The sequence below is a fragment of the Dromaius novaehollandiae genome, chromosome 1 (genome assembly GCF_036370855.1).
Source record: "Dromaius novaehollandiae isolate bDroNov1 chromosome 1, bDroNov1.hap1, whole genome shotgun sequence".
Classification (NCBI taxonomy): domain Eukaryota; kingdom Metazoa; phylum Chordata; class Aves; order Casuariiformes; family Dromaiidae; genus Dromaius; species Dromaius novaehollandiae.
Window position 1 is genome coordinate 49,981,700 of NC_088098.1, and position 17,438 is coordinate 49,999,137.

The 17,438-nt window shown below is 44.6% G+C and overlaps 1 protein-coding gene across 1 annotated transcript; it reads right to left on the bottom strand.

Moving 5' to 3' along the window:
• Positions 1–2,730: 2,730 nt before the first annotated feature.
• STRA8 (stimulated by retinoic acid 8) lies at positions 2,731–17,339 on the bottom strand. The gene is made up of 8 exons (XM_064510807.1): positions 16,347–17,339; positions 14,938–15,013; positions 13,612–13,696; positions 13,100–13,252; positions 9,841–10,123; positions 8,503–8,579; positions 6,665–6,776; positions 2,731–3,034 (listed from the first exon to the last, which is right to left on the bottom strand). Exons 1-8 carry the CDS (start codon positions 16,542–16,544, stop codon positions 2,960–2,962), a joined length of 1,059 nt encoding a protein of 352 aa, XP_064366877.1. The 5' UTR covers positions 16,545–17,339; the 3' UTR covers positions 2,731–2,959.
• Positions 17,340–17,438: the final 99 nt, after the last annotated feature.

Sequence of the window (17,438 nt, forward strand, 5' to 3'; positions counted from 1 at the left end):
TTGTTCCCAACCATATGGACGGGTCCATTGCTCATCTGCTCTGCTGTCATCTCACACTTCCAGTCTGCTGCCATGTTCCTGCATCCCTGCTTGCATGTGGCTCGTGAGCTCCCCGGAGCAGAGCTAGGCATGGCTTTACCTAACCGAGGGGGCCAAATCCTTGCTGGAGGCTGATCCACTACCACAGCCCATTTAACAGCCCAGGAGGGACAGGCGGCCACGGGGAAGCGTGCTGGTGTGGTGCGTTAAGGCTTAGAGGCAGTTTTCAGAAGCTGCATAAGTCCTGACTTCAAGCCCAGGATCTTTAACTGTCCTTCAAAACTTTCTCTTTGGTGTCTTTGTTATATATAAGGAAAATCCTTTTATTTGCCTTGGGAGAAATTTCCAATTTTTTAAAGTGAAGCAGGTGGGGGTTAGGCTGCAGGGTCTCCACTCCTCCTCGGCTGCGTTCGGCCACTTGAGGTTTGGAGGCAGCTTTGGCCTTGCAGCCCAGTGACACGGCTTCTCTTTGTCTCCTACTTCACGAAAATGAATGAAAACCAGAAGGTACTCGGACACAAAACTGAGGATTGCCTGGCAAACAGCGAGCTCCCTGCCAAGTGCATTGCCGGCGGTTCCCACTTCGTCCAGTGGGCTCCCGGGTGTGGGGCTGCAGCGTTGCACCGAGGTGGGCAGCTCCCGGCGAGTCCAGGCAGACGCTCTCGCTGCTCTGGCTGTGGAGAGCTGGAGAGCAGCATTTGCTGGTACCTGGTTGCACTGGCTCCAGAAGCGCTCATCAGCAGTTCATTTTCACAGCTTTCCAACAGGAACACGTGGGCTGTACAGCAGGGCTGACAGATGCTGTGCTTGCCAAGGACTCAGAGCATCTCCCTGCTGCAGCAGAGCAGACCTCGTGCGGCTGGGCAGAGCCACAACTGCCTGTGCGGGGTCGGCTCTGCTGGGGACGAAACCGTCTTCCCACGGTACACACTGGCCTGCACGCTTGTCAACTACGGCCATTCGACAGGAGGAACCAAACTAGCGCGCTCTTCATCTCAACTCCATAGCACATCCCACAAAGCTTGCTACCGACTGCAGGGTGTTAGTATTTTCACCCCGGCTGAACACATCTGTCGCTTCCCATTCATGTTCATGCCTGTCCTAACCTAAAATTCTCCCTGCGAAGCACCAGGGGTTTCCACGTTGATGCTCAAGGAACTGCATCTCCACTGCTTATGATGCCCCTTTAAAGTGGTCTCCTGCGGCCGGCAGCAGGCTGTAAATGCCTCCTGAAAGGGGAATACGCTGCTGCTTAACTTCTGTCCTAGGCTGGGCTTCAAAAGGGCGGGCATGAAGCCCAAATTAAAAAGGTTGTTAATCCTTGCTCATCCTCTGTGCACATGGTGCTCCTACAGGACAAGCCAGTTTTGTCAGGTTTGACCTCAGCTGCTGCGGTATTTAAGCCGGACCTGGTGAGAGACTCGCTGATGTAACCAAACTGATGTCACACGGCAAACGGACCTGAGATTACCCAATCTGTCCTGCATTTGCTGGTGTGACGAGGCAAGGACTAGGACAAGGAATGAAAGGGTCTGCAAGACTTGAAAGAGAAGCAATAAGCTGTAGAAAAAATAGCTAGGACACTGAAAAATTAACCTATCCCCCTCCTGATTACAGAACAATAAGAAAACACAGGCAGGACACTTGAAGTAAGCATACTACTCTACATACATCTGCACAAGCTAACGAATGGTTTGACCTTGGATTAACTGGGAAAGTCTGCACAGCTATTTCAACCAGCATGTGTCCCTAGACTGTCCAGGGGATGGATATGCTTAATATATTGGGAATGAGAGGCAGAGGAGGAGGCGGGAGATCCAGCCTTGCTCTTAACATCCTCAAGCCTCAAAGCTGTGGCAGCCTGCACATGTGAAACGTGCCAGGAGGCCCGGGAAAATGAGATTGGAGAACTCATGGGGACTCTTAAACCCAAACAGGATCTGCAAAGTAGGAGGACGCCCCCTCCCCAAAACCACAACAGCCTGTGAAACACCCCTTTGGGAGTGCTACCACAGCCTCAGCACCACAGGCAGATGGTCTTTCATAGGAATTATCTGGCCCTTGCACTTTGATGCCAATCCCCACGTTTGTGACAGTTGTCAGCATGACCCCTGCTAGAGCACCATCCGTCTGCATTTGCAGAGTGCCTCTAAAGATAGCTCAGAGATGTGAATGAACTTATTTATCTTCATAGTGTTTTTAATTCCTAGACACCATCTGAGCACCACTATCCATCAAAAAATAGGATGTGGCAGAAGAGCATGAGGGGCCTCGCCCTTGCTCAAGTTTACACACTATGCAAAAGTAAATACTCCAAAGTTTATTACTGTGCCTCCACTTCTGTTGGCAACTCCAGAGTAAGTGGCCACTGCTCTTGTCCTCATAAAGAAGATGGAAGAAACTTGCATCCCTCTCTGTGCCTGTCTGGAAAGGAAGAAATCCTTCTGTCACTACCAGCCTGAGCTGAAAAGTCGTACAATAAAGGAATTACTGCCAGGGTGCTGGGAGGCACTTTGTGATTTTTGCAGGTCGCAGTTTGAGACCTGCATGTTAAGGGAGTGTGCAGGATGTCACCGATGTGGTCTACTTTCAGCTCTGCCACCACTTCTACTAGGCAAGGTCACCTATCTGCATGTGCCTTAGTTTACTTGTGAAACGACGTTAAGCATTACAAAGCAACAGACAAAAAAATCTTTGTTATGATTTTATAAATAACCTAAAACCTATAACTTTTAAAGGTATAAATTACTCAACTGATATATCAAGAAGCACTGATGAGGGAATGGGAAATCAACAGCAACAAATCACTTCAACAGTGTCTCCACACTCCCCTCGGAGGGGCACTCCGCTGAAAGAGGCGCAGTCTCTTTGCATATCTGGTGTACCCAGCAATGCTCGGCAAAACATCAGCAGATACTATTTACAAATCTTCATCATCGAAGGTCTCAGTGCACCTCAGCATCACGGTCTCATAGTCGAACTGAAGAGCTTCTTCCTGAAACCACCCCAAGCCCAAAGAAGGTTAAAAACCACAAGAGTTGGTTGTGTTTCAGATAGAGAGTTGCTCGTTTGGTCAGCACCGGCATGTGTCAGCTAATGAGCCACGAGCCCTCCCTCCTCTCTGAATCAGCAACAAGCACTGGTCAGCAAAGTGCCTGAGGTGCCTGAGGAAGAACAGCTCAAATTTTCAACCAGGTTCTTTCTAAAATCATAGGGCTCCATCCCGTTTCTATTTACATCATTTGGATAGGTATTAGACTGCAGTAGCAATGGGGTCACATAACAGGCTCTGAAGACACGAAGGCTTCCCAGAGCCCTTAACTTCCACTGACTTCAGGCTTTGCTGCTCTTTTAGCAACAGAAGGAAATGGCCTTCTCTTTGACCAGCTTACAGAGAATAAGTGGCTCTTGAGAAATCAAAGTCTAGGAGATGAAAGAGTTCATCTCTGCAGTCTGACTGGTCAACCTTCTGCATTGATGCAAGACTCAAGGGTAAGACTGCTTTTGAAAACTGGTGCTTTTTTTAAAAAAATATACAGCTTACAGAGCACTAAATCCCACTTGCTTGCAACATGACTCATCTAAAATCCCTTTTTAAAAAAGAAAGTATTTGAAGATGCAGAAATGCTCAGTACAATTTAGGAAAAAAAACTGACTTTCACTTAGATACTTTTGAAAATTTGGACCTCAATCTAAATTAATGCTTTACTGCCTTTGCTGCTAAGCATCTCTTATGATGTGGCCTCAAGACAACATCTCTGGACAAATGACGCAATTGCTTAACTGATCTCATGCTCAGAAATATTTTTCTACCACAAAAACTTCCATGCTCCTGTTCTCACTTCTGGGTCACTGCTTATTTAAGAGTCCTCCTCTTCTTTGTGTAAATGATTTCTTTCCTCCTCTTGTGTGGTTCTTTCTCAAGCATTTTTTTACCAGTGGGGTATATAGCCCTGACAGCTTTGAGAGCAGCAGCTCAAAAGGAGCTGCACTTGGTGGGTCTGTGACTATGAAATCGTAAATGTACACAATCCAACAATAGCACCTAACTAGACTGTTAACTGGAAATGGCATAACAGAGAACTGGTATGTACTGACCAGCAATAAAACCTGTCATCTCATCAGTTCTGCTGAAGGAAAGGAGACCACAGGTTGCCTTTCATATTTCAGTCAAGTATGCATTGCATGCCTTGCCTTACTATTTTATCTGCCACCCACCTCTGTATCTTCTACAAGGTGCATGCACAGTGCACCAGGACACCACTTTATCCTTGGGATGTTTTATGCCTCCAGCACTGTGCAAACTCCCAGCCTAGTGTAGCGCCAGCAGGGGTGCTCTATCAGGGGAAGAACGGTCTGCTGGGATTCAGTCACACCAGTGCAACATAGAGAGTCCAGAGCTAGCGTCCAGCTAGCTGGGGGGGGGGGTGCTCTGATCCCAGCCAAGAACAGCAGTCTGGTGCTCTGTGTAACTCAATTACTGGAACAAATTGCATAGCCTACACTGAGCTCTCTGCCACTGCCTGAATTAGTGCATTTCAAGCTATCTGTGATGTCTCCTAGTCCTACTCTGCAGCCACTTCCATGACTGCCCAAATCTGTTTGCGATGAGATAGAGCTGAATTTCTGCCCTCAAAACCAGAAAATCTTGTCAGTTGGATTTTTTTGGCCTCTTGACAGAACTCTCCAGATGTGCTGTACTGAAATTATCTAAACCAAAACAGATTGTGACTTTCACATTATCAGTACTCTACAGCCTGGGTGATTTCTGCTCAAACTCCCTTTTGATTGTCTTCTGTTATCACAGAAAACTGGAAGTTCCTGCATAACAAAGGTGCACACAGCCTTTTGTTCCCTTTGGGATCCACAAAAGCTCAGTCAACTGCCAATCTGCAGTATCTCAGCTTTTTCTCCTGCTGCACATCTTCTCATCATTCCCATTCTCCTAGTCCTATTCCAATAACCCTTCTTTAAAGCTTGAAAGAGACACAACCTCTTTTCACACCATCTGGCCTGGGAGCTGTGAGATGGACTTGGGCTCATATACGCCAATGCAACACCAAGCGGAAGGACAAACTGGGAGTGCTAATGCTGCTGGGCATGACATTCACAAAGGATATTTAAAACCAGAAAATACGGTGTCTTGCATAAAGCTGCTCTTTCTTTTATAGCCAGCCTTAGTTCATGGTCATTTACATAAACATGGGAAGACCTCTCTTCTGAAGCTGAACATAGCTATTCACAGACTACAGGGCTGTGTAGCTCTGACAACGGCCAGGAGCGATGTTCAGACAAAAAGTGCAAGAATTGTGAGTGGAGTGGGCTCTGTCTGATAGTACTTGCTGCAATCTGTGGTGGACCTTCTGATTGGGAAATTGTACCCAGACATTCAAGTTTATTAGCCAGCAATGGATTAATCCTTCAGGAATCGTTCTAATCCCTTTTTGAACCTTTCAATCTTTGTTGCACCACCTAGCAGAAGAGTTCCTCAAGTTAAACCTGATAATTTCCATGAAGAAGTTTTTTTTTTTTAATGTGCTGCCTGTCATTTCATTGGATACTTTTTTGTTGTTTTTAGAAGCTATCTAAAACATACTATGTTTACTATCTCTACACCACTTAGTATTTTAGAAAATTTTCCCATACTACCTCTCAAGTGTTTCTTTTTTCCATGCTTGAGAGTCCTACTCTAGCTATTCCTGTTTAATACTTTTTGTTGTGTTTCCTGTCATCTCTCTGCATCTCTTCTAGCACTACTGGCTCTTGAACTGGTGGGACCCAAAAGGCAAGCAGCAGTCATTATGTGATAGAGACAGTGGTGCAATAAGTTTCTGTTTTGTCTTCTGTCCCATTTCCCCTCATCACTGTTTCCTTCAATGGAGCACGTGCTCAAGCAACAGAGACTGGCAGAAGCTAGGCAGTAACAGAAAACAGAAAAACCATGGCCACTGTAGAGGTACAGTTGACTCTGAGCCCAAACAAACATCCTTTTGCTGAGGGATCTCTCCCTTTTGTTCCTCTAATCCTGTGCAAGTTCTAAGCTCCCTCCCCAGCACTGGAGCAAGAAAGGGAGGAAGAACACTGCAAATCAAATGGCTTCTGGCACAGCAAACCTGCAACAGTAGGCTTAGGGTTAGAGGCAACCCAGCAGATGTTTATCAGGTCTTTTGAGAACATGAAAACTTTATTCTTGAGGCCTTCGCACAGAAGTCTCAGACTAGGGAGCCTGGCACCAAGACAAAGAACAAGGTGGTCCAGCTAAGCTCAGGATCAGCAGCCTGTGGGTAATGGAGAACGGCAAAATGAGCCGGCACTGATTTGCCTGCTCAGATGAGATCACTGAAGCTTTTCCACGTGGAAATTTTATGCAAAGAATAATAAAAAGTTTTCCTCATGTCACTGCCATTTTGAGTAATGCTCTACATAATACTAACCCCTCAAACCTTGCCTCTTACATAGTCAATGCTGCTGAACTTTGGAATGGCACATCTGAAATAACAAACCTCAAGTTCTTGTTTTAATGATGCTGGAGAATAAGAGGAAAAGTGCAGGAAAAAGAAATCTCTTTCTAATAATGAGAGAAATATGCTCCTCCTCCTATAAGGAATCCTTTGGCAAAGCTTACCTGACAAAACTGTGTATTAGCAAAGAAAAGACTTTTTAGGAAGTCAATGATCTGCAGATAGAGTCTGTGGTGATCCTCTGGATTTTCAGAAGTGCAGCTTCCAAATGCTGAACTGAAAATGGAAACACAAATTATATTTAATTTCCTGTTCTGTCTTTTCTCCTCCTTCTTACTTTCTCTCCTCAACCTTTTACTTACATATCAAAAAAGATTTGGATTGTTTTCAAAATGAATCTGATATTAAATGCAACAGCTGAACAAGACAAAGAGGGGTGGAGGAGATATTGTCTAACAAATGCAAGGAAGATACTTAACTGCAATACAAGAAACCATTATCACAACAAAGAAATCCACTGATACATGACACGTGGTGCTCACACAGTTTTAGGGAAAAGTATGCATTCATTATAATGGAGAGCAACAGTGGATATTTGGTAAGGTATTTTGTAGGGTTGTTCAGAGGAACAGCTTTGACTTCTTCTGTTACATTTTTGAGTGAATACAACAAATATGTGGTAATGGTCTGACACATTAGCTATCATTAGCAGCTCTGTACTCAGGTAATGGGCAACTGTGGTAAAAGGCTCATGTATTCACTCTGGGCCTCACCTCTATATTCTCCCTGGGATCTTACAAAGTTCTGCCCAGGCACCTCTGCCCTGAATTACAAGGTTCAGCATGACAGAAAAAGGAGGAGACAGGATAAGTTTTGCCTACTGAAATACTAATCTAATTTGGGGCTTACACTGGATTTTTTGGTGCTAATCTCCAAATTGCAAAGATGACAGCAAGAAATTGCAGCATTAAGGAACATTTTTTCTTATTTCAAAAGCAAACAATGTTATTTAATTGTGATTTAAACAATCAACATTATTTAATGGGTTTGTGTTTTGTTAAGCTTTATTGTGTATTCAAGTGTATTCTGATCAACAGCCAAAACAACCTTATTTCCATTCATGCTGTTCTGGAAGCGCAAAGCAGAGTGGTGGTAAAAGGGAGAACAAAATTCATACTAAAGAACCCTCTGAATATGGAAAAATATGTAGAAAATTGGATCCAAAAAGTGGGATTAAAAGACTTCTCGAAGAGAAAAAAATCCTAACCAAATATAAAGAGCAAGTGAGAATACATAAGACATGAGTCACAATGCGATTTTCCTCTTGAGGAAAACAACTCTTGTCTTTCTCCAGTCTACTGGCAAAATCAAACGCAGTGCCAATTTTGTATCTGACATGTTCTCTCTTAGGGAACTGTGATTTGACCTGCAGAGGAAAGAGATGTTATTATTTGACAGATCTCACATTTCTTCAATGTTACTGTTCCAGTCAACCACACTTCAGCTTGATCACCTTGTGATTGTGAAACCCCTTGTGATTGAATTACGGTACTTGAAAAAGGTAAGGAAGGCAACATTAAAAAAAAAAGATAATTTTTTCTCATCAAATAATAGTACAGTTCACAGTCAGCTAGCTTATCCAGGGAATGCCTTATGGTCCTCATAGTCCTGTCAAGTAAAAGAAAACAGGCAAACATTGTGAACCTTGCAATTAGATAAGAGAGAAAGCTATGAGGAGCGGTGAAGAAAACCACTTGGACCCACTATTATCTGGAACTGACTGAGCACTCTTAGTAAGCAATTCTTCCTTGTTCTGCTGTAAATGCCTATTAATCATTTCACTTCTACACCTTAGGAGATAGCATTCTTGTGAGCACACTGGCTGGAGGCTTCTATTTTAACCATGCACTAAAAATGAGGCACAAGAAATGAAGTTAGTCTATTGACTTGCTCCAAAAGGTGCATACACTATCTAGGAGAAGGGGTGGGTTTATAAATTTACCTCTGACTAGACATTCCCTGAGTCTCATTTCTGTCAAGGAAACCAGAAGCAACATCAAATGCATCTTCAAACATTACCTACCAAAGAAAACACTTCAGATGTCAACACATCCAGCCACTTCAGAGTTTTACCTAGGCTATAATTTTTAGTAATTAAGTCTTAAAAAACATGAAATTCTTTCCATTTAACAGACATGTTTACTGTTTGAGTAAACTCACAGTGTTTTGTGGAGACAGGAATAATAAGGAATAACAATATTTCATGACTAGGAGCACAAGATTAGTCCATTCCCTTAGGCCTGTGCGTCAGCCTCTAGGAATCAGGCTTACTTAAACTCTCCCAAAACATCAGGAAAAAACATGGACTGTACCAGTGCTTTCCAGCCTTGACTGTGGGCTGTTACTGCTGTTTATGGCCCGACATCTCAGCTGTAGCAGCCACTCTTACCAAACCTGACTTGAGCGTGTGACCTGCCTTACAATGGAGCTTGGATTCTTCATGTTACGGACCCATAAACTCATTAATCCACTCCATCAAAATGTAGTTCATACAATTTTCTGTGCCAGAAAGTACCGTATGCGCAACATCTCCATGATGCTTCCCAGTAGGTCAGCAATACGAATTGCCTGAGTACCCTGTGACTCAACAAGAACTTGCCAATGCAATTTATCTATACAGCCAGGGTGGACACCTTCCCTGTCCCCCACAACAAATAAAATTACCCATATGCCTTTGAGCAGCTAGCGGCTTAGGTAACCAGTGCTGCAAAAACAGTTTACAGTGAGTTACCTTTTGCTTAATCTATTTTGAATAAACGCCCTGAACTACTGAGTCTCTGACTCTTGGCTCTGCAGAAATGCCTGGAATGGGCAATCATTTACCCTGTACCACCTGCAACTGGTCTACGAATACTTTTGCTTTGTTACAAAGTGCTTTCATTAAAAAAATGCAGGCCTTGGGAAACTGGGTATTCCTCCTGGGTTCAGCCCATTTGTGCTCCTTGGAGAGTTTGCAGAGGACAGTAACTGTATAATCCTTGTTCTTGCTCTTTCCCCCTGGAGTAAGTTATGAATGTGACTGTCATTTAGCACAGAAATGCTACAGGTCAGTGGAGATTAGCAGGATTACTACCACTGCCTGCTTACAGCTTGCTACATATCTCACTGAAAGAGAATTCAATGCAGACTTTTACTCAAAGACTGCTTACAGTCTCCATTCACATGTTCAAGTGGTCATGGGCAGGCTTAATTACAATTACTGTATGTCTTCAATGAAAAGCTGCACAGCCAATTAGCTTGGAGCCTCAGAGGCAGTCGGGCTGCATTACTGAGCACTTACTTCCTCCTGTGTGGAGACCAAGGAACCACTGGCTTCCTCACTGTTACCTCGGCTGTCTCTCACGCTGCCTTCAGCACATGCAAGCTCTTGGCAGGGAGCCTTGGGATCCAGGAGAAAATCTCTCTGACTACAGTACTGCAAGATGCTGTCTCTTCTTTCTTCAGAAAGTTCTTGCCAGAGGTGGGAAATGGCAGTGGAGACTACAGGAAGAGGCACTTCTTCAGTGCAAACTATTCCATGCTCTATCAGCAGGTCCACTGTGTGCTTATAAAAATACAGATACCTGTAATGAAAGGAAAAGGAGCATCTCTTTAAGAGTAGGCTCTGATGCAGTTATCTACCGGAAAGCAGCATGGGACTGGAGAGCAGCTCTGATTCATAACTGTTTCACCGACTCCCTGCTCCCAGACTTCATACAATTAATGAAGGTTGTCCAACGTTGTTTGAAGACTTTAGCAACTCTATTCTGCCAAGATTTCATCTGTAAAAGGCGGGCTCTAGCCAGAGCCTCAGCACGATTGCCTCACAACTGAAGCTCCAGGCAGCTGCAGGCTCTACTTGTTGCAAGGCAAACCTCGTTCTGGCATTTCATAAATTTTTAGCATCTGCCTTTGTATCCTGAGGCTTTTACACTGTAAGCCACTTTTTGTACTTTTATTGGTATTGCACTACACTTAAAAGCCTTGGCCGAGGTCAGGACCCTGATGTATTAGGTACCGTACGTAACGGGAGGAAGACTACCCCAGGCCTGAAAGCTCCGCTTGAGTGAGCATGGGAGCTCAATCTCCTCCATTTTCCACATCTGAGGAATCATGTCCCTAAGACTGACTTGTGTGAGGTCTGTAGTGAACCCAGCAATTGAACATAAAATGTCTCAATTTTAATCCAGTGACTAAACCACAGAAGCAGCCTGCTGCTTCTGTTAGCACTGTGTGACACACTGAACCAGGGATAATGATGTCGACTACAGAAAGCAGCACTGAAGGTTACTTAAAGTTTATTAAATGCTTAGAGCATTTCAGATGAAAAGAACACGTTTAAAGGAATACGAAGCAAAGTTCTACAAGCAGAAACCACTGTTACTGTGTTTGACTGCGCTCAAAATGATTCCTTGAAAGATGTCTCAACCGAGCACATTTCCTGGTTAACTGAAGAGTATTGCATGAGAAGGTAAATCAAAACTATTCAGTCTTTAACTTTTAATAAACCAATATTGAAAGTCTTAAAATAATCCCACATGTAAGCATAAACATGTTTACCCTTCTACTTCCATGCTCTGAAGCTTTTGCCACCATTCCTGGAGACAAAAATGTCCTAAAGGAGATTAGCACTCTCATTTCAGCTATTATGCTCACCAAGGACTCTGAGTCCAGCTCCAAATGAAGGATCTGGAGTTTCTCAAACAGAAGAATATGAATTATTACCATTAGAGTGCTCTGCGAAAGAAATTAAGCTCAAATCACAATCCATCAAGTTCCCTCCCAGAGAGTAAGAGGCAAACAACATTTTGCAGGGGAGAGAGTACTGTGCAGTGCTATCATTGGGGTACCTGGTGCAGGACATGGAAATACACAGTTCTTCAAAACCCAACGCATTTCTCATGCTGCCAAAATAACGTGATTAGACTATCACCAAGAGGCGGTTGTTTTCTTTGCTGGGTAGTCCCTGCTGTTTTATGCCTGTTATCAAAGATCATTTTGTGGGAAGGATTAGCTAATACAGCAACTGAAGTCTGCCATAAAACTGTAGGGTAAATGCCAGAGTCCACGCAACACAGCAAGGGCACTGGTCTATCTTGTCAGTGAAGAAGGAGAACACAGGAGTTTATGGTTCTGTTGTGCAGTCTTTGATGAAGTAGAGCTTACTTGTCCTAGAAAATCTTGATTCAGCACATTCCAAGGTCTTGCGAATGATACCTTACTACAGACATCTCTGTTCTCACAGAAGCAAGAGCAGGAACAGTGGTAGGCTGGAGCCATCTGCTGGCACAGCTGCAGTCTCATCTTAACGAAAAACTCGATAATCCAAGGGAATTTCATAAAAATTATGAAACTCAGATTAAGAGAGAAAAACTCAGATTAAAAGAGAAGACGGAACTGCGGAAGTTCTTCTTTAAGGTGGTGCATCAGCTCTGGAAGGGGATGTCAGCTCCAGCTGTGGAGTCTCCTGAGCTGGATGTTCTGAACTCAAATTTGACAAATGTCTACCTAGATAACTGGGGTAAATTTGACTCTGCCTGACAGTATGGAATAGATCAGATGAGTCGCTGTTTCTTAAGCCTTTATAATGACATGATCATTGAGCCTTTTTGAAAAGCATTCATGACCCTGAAGTACATCTTAGTGCTGTCTGACAGCAAGGGGAAGAATGTGATGAATAATGTACTTAGTCTTAAAATATGAGTATCTTAGACAAAAAAAAAGTAATTTCACCATTATAATCCCAGATTAAAACACACAGATCATTGACAACAGAACTCTGCTCTTTGATTCTTAGCTCCTGCATCAGGCATTTAGGAGCTGATCCCATGGGTCTCACACCTTCTTGCTATGGGAAATGTGTATGTAAGTGTTTAGGTTACCTTCCTCCCTCCTTATGTTGTAGTCATTTTGAGTAGTGCCTTCTGAAGTCTTCTAGACCACTGCTCTTCTGCAGACCACAGGCTGAAGGCTACATGATCTTCACTTTCCATGGAAGGAACAAGGGAATGTTAAGGACCTAATTCTGCACAGGACATCAGTGCTCAAGCTGCTCATACCTATGTCAACTAGAGGCAGGATGAACATCATTGTGGGGAAGACATCTGCCCACATCTGCCTACGTCTGGTTCCTGCACCTCCCCCAGAACACACAAAACTTGCAGCTTGTGCATTTGATCTGGTACAGCAATTTCTACCTTCCTGAAATATGGTCCCACTGTGTAGACAGAGCTTGACAGCAGCACTGATACCACAAACCTACAGGGACATGCACCAGGATAAATCACGCTCGACAAATATACCCTTGCTCTGTTTGAGCTTGCCCCTTACACCACTGTCAACAGGTATGTTGCATCTTATTTTGCAAGCCACCTAAACAGTTGGAAAGCACAGCCACACAGGGACTGACACATGAATGAAAGTTTTATCTCTTTCTTGAAGATGGATGAAAAATCTTCAGGGATTCTCCAAGGCCTGTAAAGCTGGGGACAGCAGAGACAGGGTGTACGGTTTTAACGCAAACAAATGAACAAACTGAAGGCAACCAAGGGTGCACCTACCGTTCAAATTCCACCAGATCAGGCGGCGAAGTAGTTGGGGACTGGATAAGCCCCAGCTTCCCATCCTCTTCCATTGTGTTTTTTTCATATTCTTGAATCAAACACCAGACCGTAGAGCCACTCTCACTCATGGTTTCTGAGGGTGATGCAGTGCTGGAAAGAACACACAGAAAAAAAGCCAAATTAATTCTCAGCTGGATTAATAAGGCCCTTGTCACAGCCACTGTGAAGTCCAAGGCTATTCTTCCCAAGTAGGTTTTTTTCCCCCTTTTTGCTCTGCAAGCAAATGAGAACTCCTTTGTGGAAATGAGCTACACAGGAGGGAAAGGACCAACAAATGCATAGGGCATCAATGCACTGAATGGGATTACAAGGGTCTAGGTGAAATTTCTTTGTCTTTCCCTCATGACAGGCCTCTGCCTGGTAATTCAGTAACATGGACAAAGTGCTGCAGAGATGCTGGAAGCAGTGTAAAGCATTATGATCGTTCTTTGCTTGGTACAAGTCTCTACCTGTGATTGCTGAAGTGCCTCTTGACATACTGCTCCCTGACTTCCTCCAAGCTGGACGGGCTCCCATCCTCCAGGCTGAAGGACTCTGTTGAAGCAGAAAGGTGACCATCGTGTAAGTGGAGTACCTGGCTTCCCTCTCCCTCCCCGTCCCAATCAAACAGAGTAATTCTGACAACTGGTCCTTTGCTGTCACGAGCCAGAGCTTTTGATTAGGCAAAAACGATGTGAGACGAGACACCTCAGCCTCTCCTACAAGGTAGCTAGCGTGATTGGCAGCTTATGATCACTGAGGGAGTTAGTACCACTGCTCCCTTCCTAATGCTGGTCAGACAGGAAAACCAATGGTGAAAACCACCAGCAAATCAGAGTCCAGGCAAGTACCAGTCAATACAGCATTTTGTGATGGTTGTACAGCCAGCAAGCTGCGTGTAAAAACCCCAGACAAGCAAACTCTGCAATTCAGAAGCAGTACGAGCTAAACACACGTGCAAGGGGACATTTACCTCAAAACTCTCCTTAAGCAGCTCCACTGCTTGCAATCACTTCAAACCTCCTCTCTCTGTCAAACTATTTGCTCTACCTATCACTGCATTTCACAGGTTATCCGAGGGTGGGGGTTCAGAGGAGTTGTCTCATTTCAAGCACCGGGATTTTCAATTGATGCCAATGAACTGAGGTGCAAGTTACATAAATAGCACTATTTTTTTTTTTTAAGGTGACAGTATTTTGGACACTGAAGGGACATAAATATGCATCCCAAGTCTCTAGCACATGGACTCCCAGCCCTGTTTCTGCCACGGGAGGCCCTGGCCAGTGTCAGCGTGCAGCAGGCATGCTGGTGGCAGCAGGATGCCAGGCAGTGGGAGCTGCCTCACACTGCCCGCGCGTGCCAGATGCCTGGGACACATGGCATTGCAGGAGCATGCAAAGGCAACCTGACTTTCTGTCCTTCTCCTGTACCTCTGCCTCAAATGTGGACCCCGTGGCAGCCCTGGGCTGGCCAAGCAGTAGCCAGCGGAGGCGAATCGGCAGCAGGGCGATGAGGGTGCAGCCCGGACATGGGACGGCAGGAATTGCTGGTGTCCTTCCCCAACTCAGCCTGGGCTGGGCAGGGGGTAGGAAACACTGTGAGCCAGAGGGGTATTTCTGGGGTACAGTGCTTTGTGGGTTGACAGCCTTTCACACTGTCCCTCGCTTATGGCTGCAGCTAAAGCCGTGGCTGGCTCTAATGCTTTAACGGGCTCATTGCACACCCAGCTATCTCTGTCAAATAAATAAAATACAAGCCCAAGCAAACTGTGCAAGGCAAATACTTGCATACGGTACCTTTCATCTTCAGCAAAGAACCCAGGGTTTGCTCCAGCTCCTGGATATAGTTCTTAGCCTTACGCAAAACCTGACACTAAACATAAAAAGAAATCAGAACTGATTGCTCTCGGCTCTGACTGGATTCATGTTTTAACATGCCTTGGTTGTTTTCTATGCTTTGCTTCATTTTGACCTTCAGTTATCTCAAAGTCTCTGTGAAAACAACTGTGTTGTTTCACCATCTACTTTTATCCCTTTGAAAAAAGGAAAAGAACTAATATCAGAGCAAACTTAAATATAGACTACAAATATTAGGGTACATATTATGTAATACATACACGTAATACCCAATCACACAGCCATTTGCTACTTAACTCCGATCTTTTCATAAGCAACTGTTCTTGTTTGAATCTTTCTCTTCTTGGAGCATGTCCAGAAACACCACACTGTGAAGTCTTGATGGATGTCTACTGACACTAGGCATAAGACTTTACTAATCATTTCCCGTGAGAATTATGCTAGGAAAAGCCTTTGCCATGTCTGCTCTCAGCTACGCTGAGGCAAACTAGAGCAACTTCACTGTGCTGCACATCATCCCTTCATCATTTATAGCAGGCATAACTGAGAATATTTGGCCAATACATTTAAACATACACAACTTAAAAATATTTCAAGATTGACATGATCATTCAGACCATTCATAGCCACCTTAGACAGGAGGTCTACCTTCCACAGCTTCCACACTGGATGTTTTAGCCAGGCAGTAAGCCCTAGGATGAGGTGAGAACCAGTCTAACTAAATGAACTGGTGGCAGAATCAAGAGTAAAAGGACTCCTAATGCTTATTCCTCCACCTCGAGCACATTAACATCCATCTTCTCAGTAGCATTCCAGGCCAATTTTGCCTTTACAGACAGTATCTCTTTTGGTTAAATGGTTTCTTAGTTTAGTAAAGTGCAGCAAACGGTAGTGGCTGTTGTCTTTTTTCCTGACTTGTTTTTCCAGACTGTCTCCAAGACAGAGTGCAACTGATAACGCTGAGTAAGTTATTCTCTTTTCTTCCCTGCAACTTCTGTCCTTGAACTCACTAGCTCTGATTTCATAGCAAAAAGCTGCAAAATCAGGATACTTTCATCATGGGATTCCTTGATTCGTTTCCAAAATACTGCTATTAAGAAGCAGCAAAACCGCCACAAGAAAAGTGCAGATGAGCCACATGATAAACCCATGACACTGAGACAAGAAAGCGAGCATTTTGCTCATGCTGAGCTGACAGCTGCCAAGTAAGAGGGATGCAGGGAAGCTGCACGCAGGGAAGTTACACACACGCTGGCACCCCTAAAGGTACAGTGGGCATCACAGTAAACCTAGTTAGCTTTCAAACACACACGTAATGGTGATAAACAAACACAGTGCCTGCTCCGCACCTTTGAGGCAGCGTTGTCTGATTGAGATAAAACAGTTTCCCGCAAGCTCTTGAAGAGTCCTGCCAGCTTGGCCCGGTGGCGTGCCTGCGACAAGCGTCTTTTTACCACGCGCAGCTCTGGCTCGAGCTCTTGCAGATGTTTCAGGAAACCGGGGCTCGCTCTGACGTGTGGCTTGCTACAGTCATCAGCTGTCTCCATCAAAAGCTGCAATGCAACATTTATTTCTACCAAATAAAAAAAAAAAGTAAGTGAAGGAAAAGCAACCCTACAGCATGGGTAGTGGACAGATAGAGAAGTTCAGGTGGACATACAAGAGTGTTCATGTCTGGTAGGAAATCATAGTTTAAGGTCATGATATTGGAGTAGAATTGAGAGAGACAGCTCCATAAATGCCATTTTTTGGTTAACAGATAAAGTGCAGAAAGAAAGAAATCACATTAATGAAATCATCTGCTACCCAGTGTACTTTGCTGTCACTAGGCCAGTCAAACTTTTGCTGAAATGACTAAAAAGACTGATCACACCTGACAGAGATACGGCAGTACTACAATTTAAAAGTCACTAGGCAGCACTCACACAGTAAATCTAGTACTGAAACATTGGGGAGCAGCATAAAGGTCAATTAATTACCCCAAGCAATACACATGTGCAGTGTATTACAGAATTGATCTGTTTGCTCTTTTGATATACCAGATTTGAGCAAACACGTAACTAAGGATTATCAAAAAGGCTTGCGCTGCCTATTCTGCTAACAACTTCCAGGTTTAGCTTTGGCCCTGCTCCGGCAGCCGGTGCTGGTCGCCATTTCCCGGTAACCTGATGGGGGGCGGGGGGAACCTGGCTGCAGTCGCAACATGCCCCACCCCAAGCGGCATGTCCGAAACCCTCGCACGACGGTGGGGAGGGAGACAGTGTTTCTCCCCCGCACTTGCAGCCCGGGGGGCAGGAGGGAGAAGCCCCCAAACCCGAGCTGCTGCCCCCGTTACCCACCGGCAGCGAAGCCTACACACGGCAGTAACACCCGCCCCTGCTTTTTCTTCCACAGCCGGGAGGAAAAACACCCCGGCGGGTAAAAACAAGTAGCGCGCCGCC

Bases quoted from the DNA above. Each gene is read 5' to 3' on its own strand.
- STRA8 (XM_064510807.1), bottom strand. From the start codon at position 16,544: ATGGAGACAGCTGATGACTGTAGCAAGCCACACGTCAGAGCGAGCCCC. The intron at 10,124-13,099 runs GTAGGTGCACCC...CTTTCATTACAG, and splicing joins GATCTGGTGGAATTTGAACG to GTATCTGTATTTTTATAAGC. The intron at 3,035-6,664 runs GTAAGCTTTGCC...GGGTGGTTTCAG, and splicing joins CTAATACACAGTTTTGTCAG to GAAGAAGCTCTTCAGTTCGA.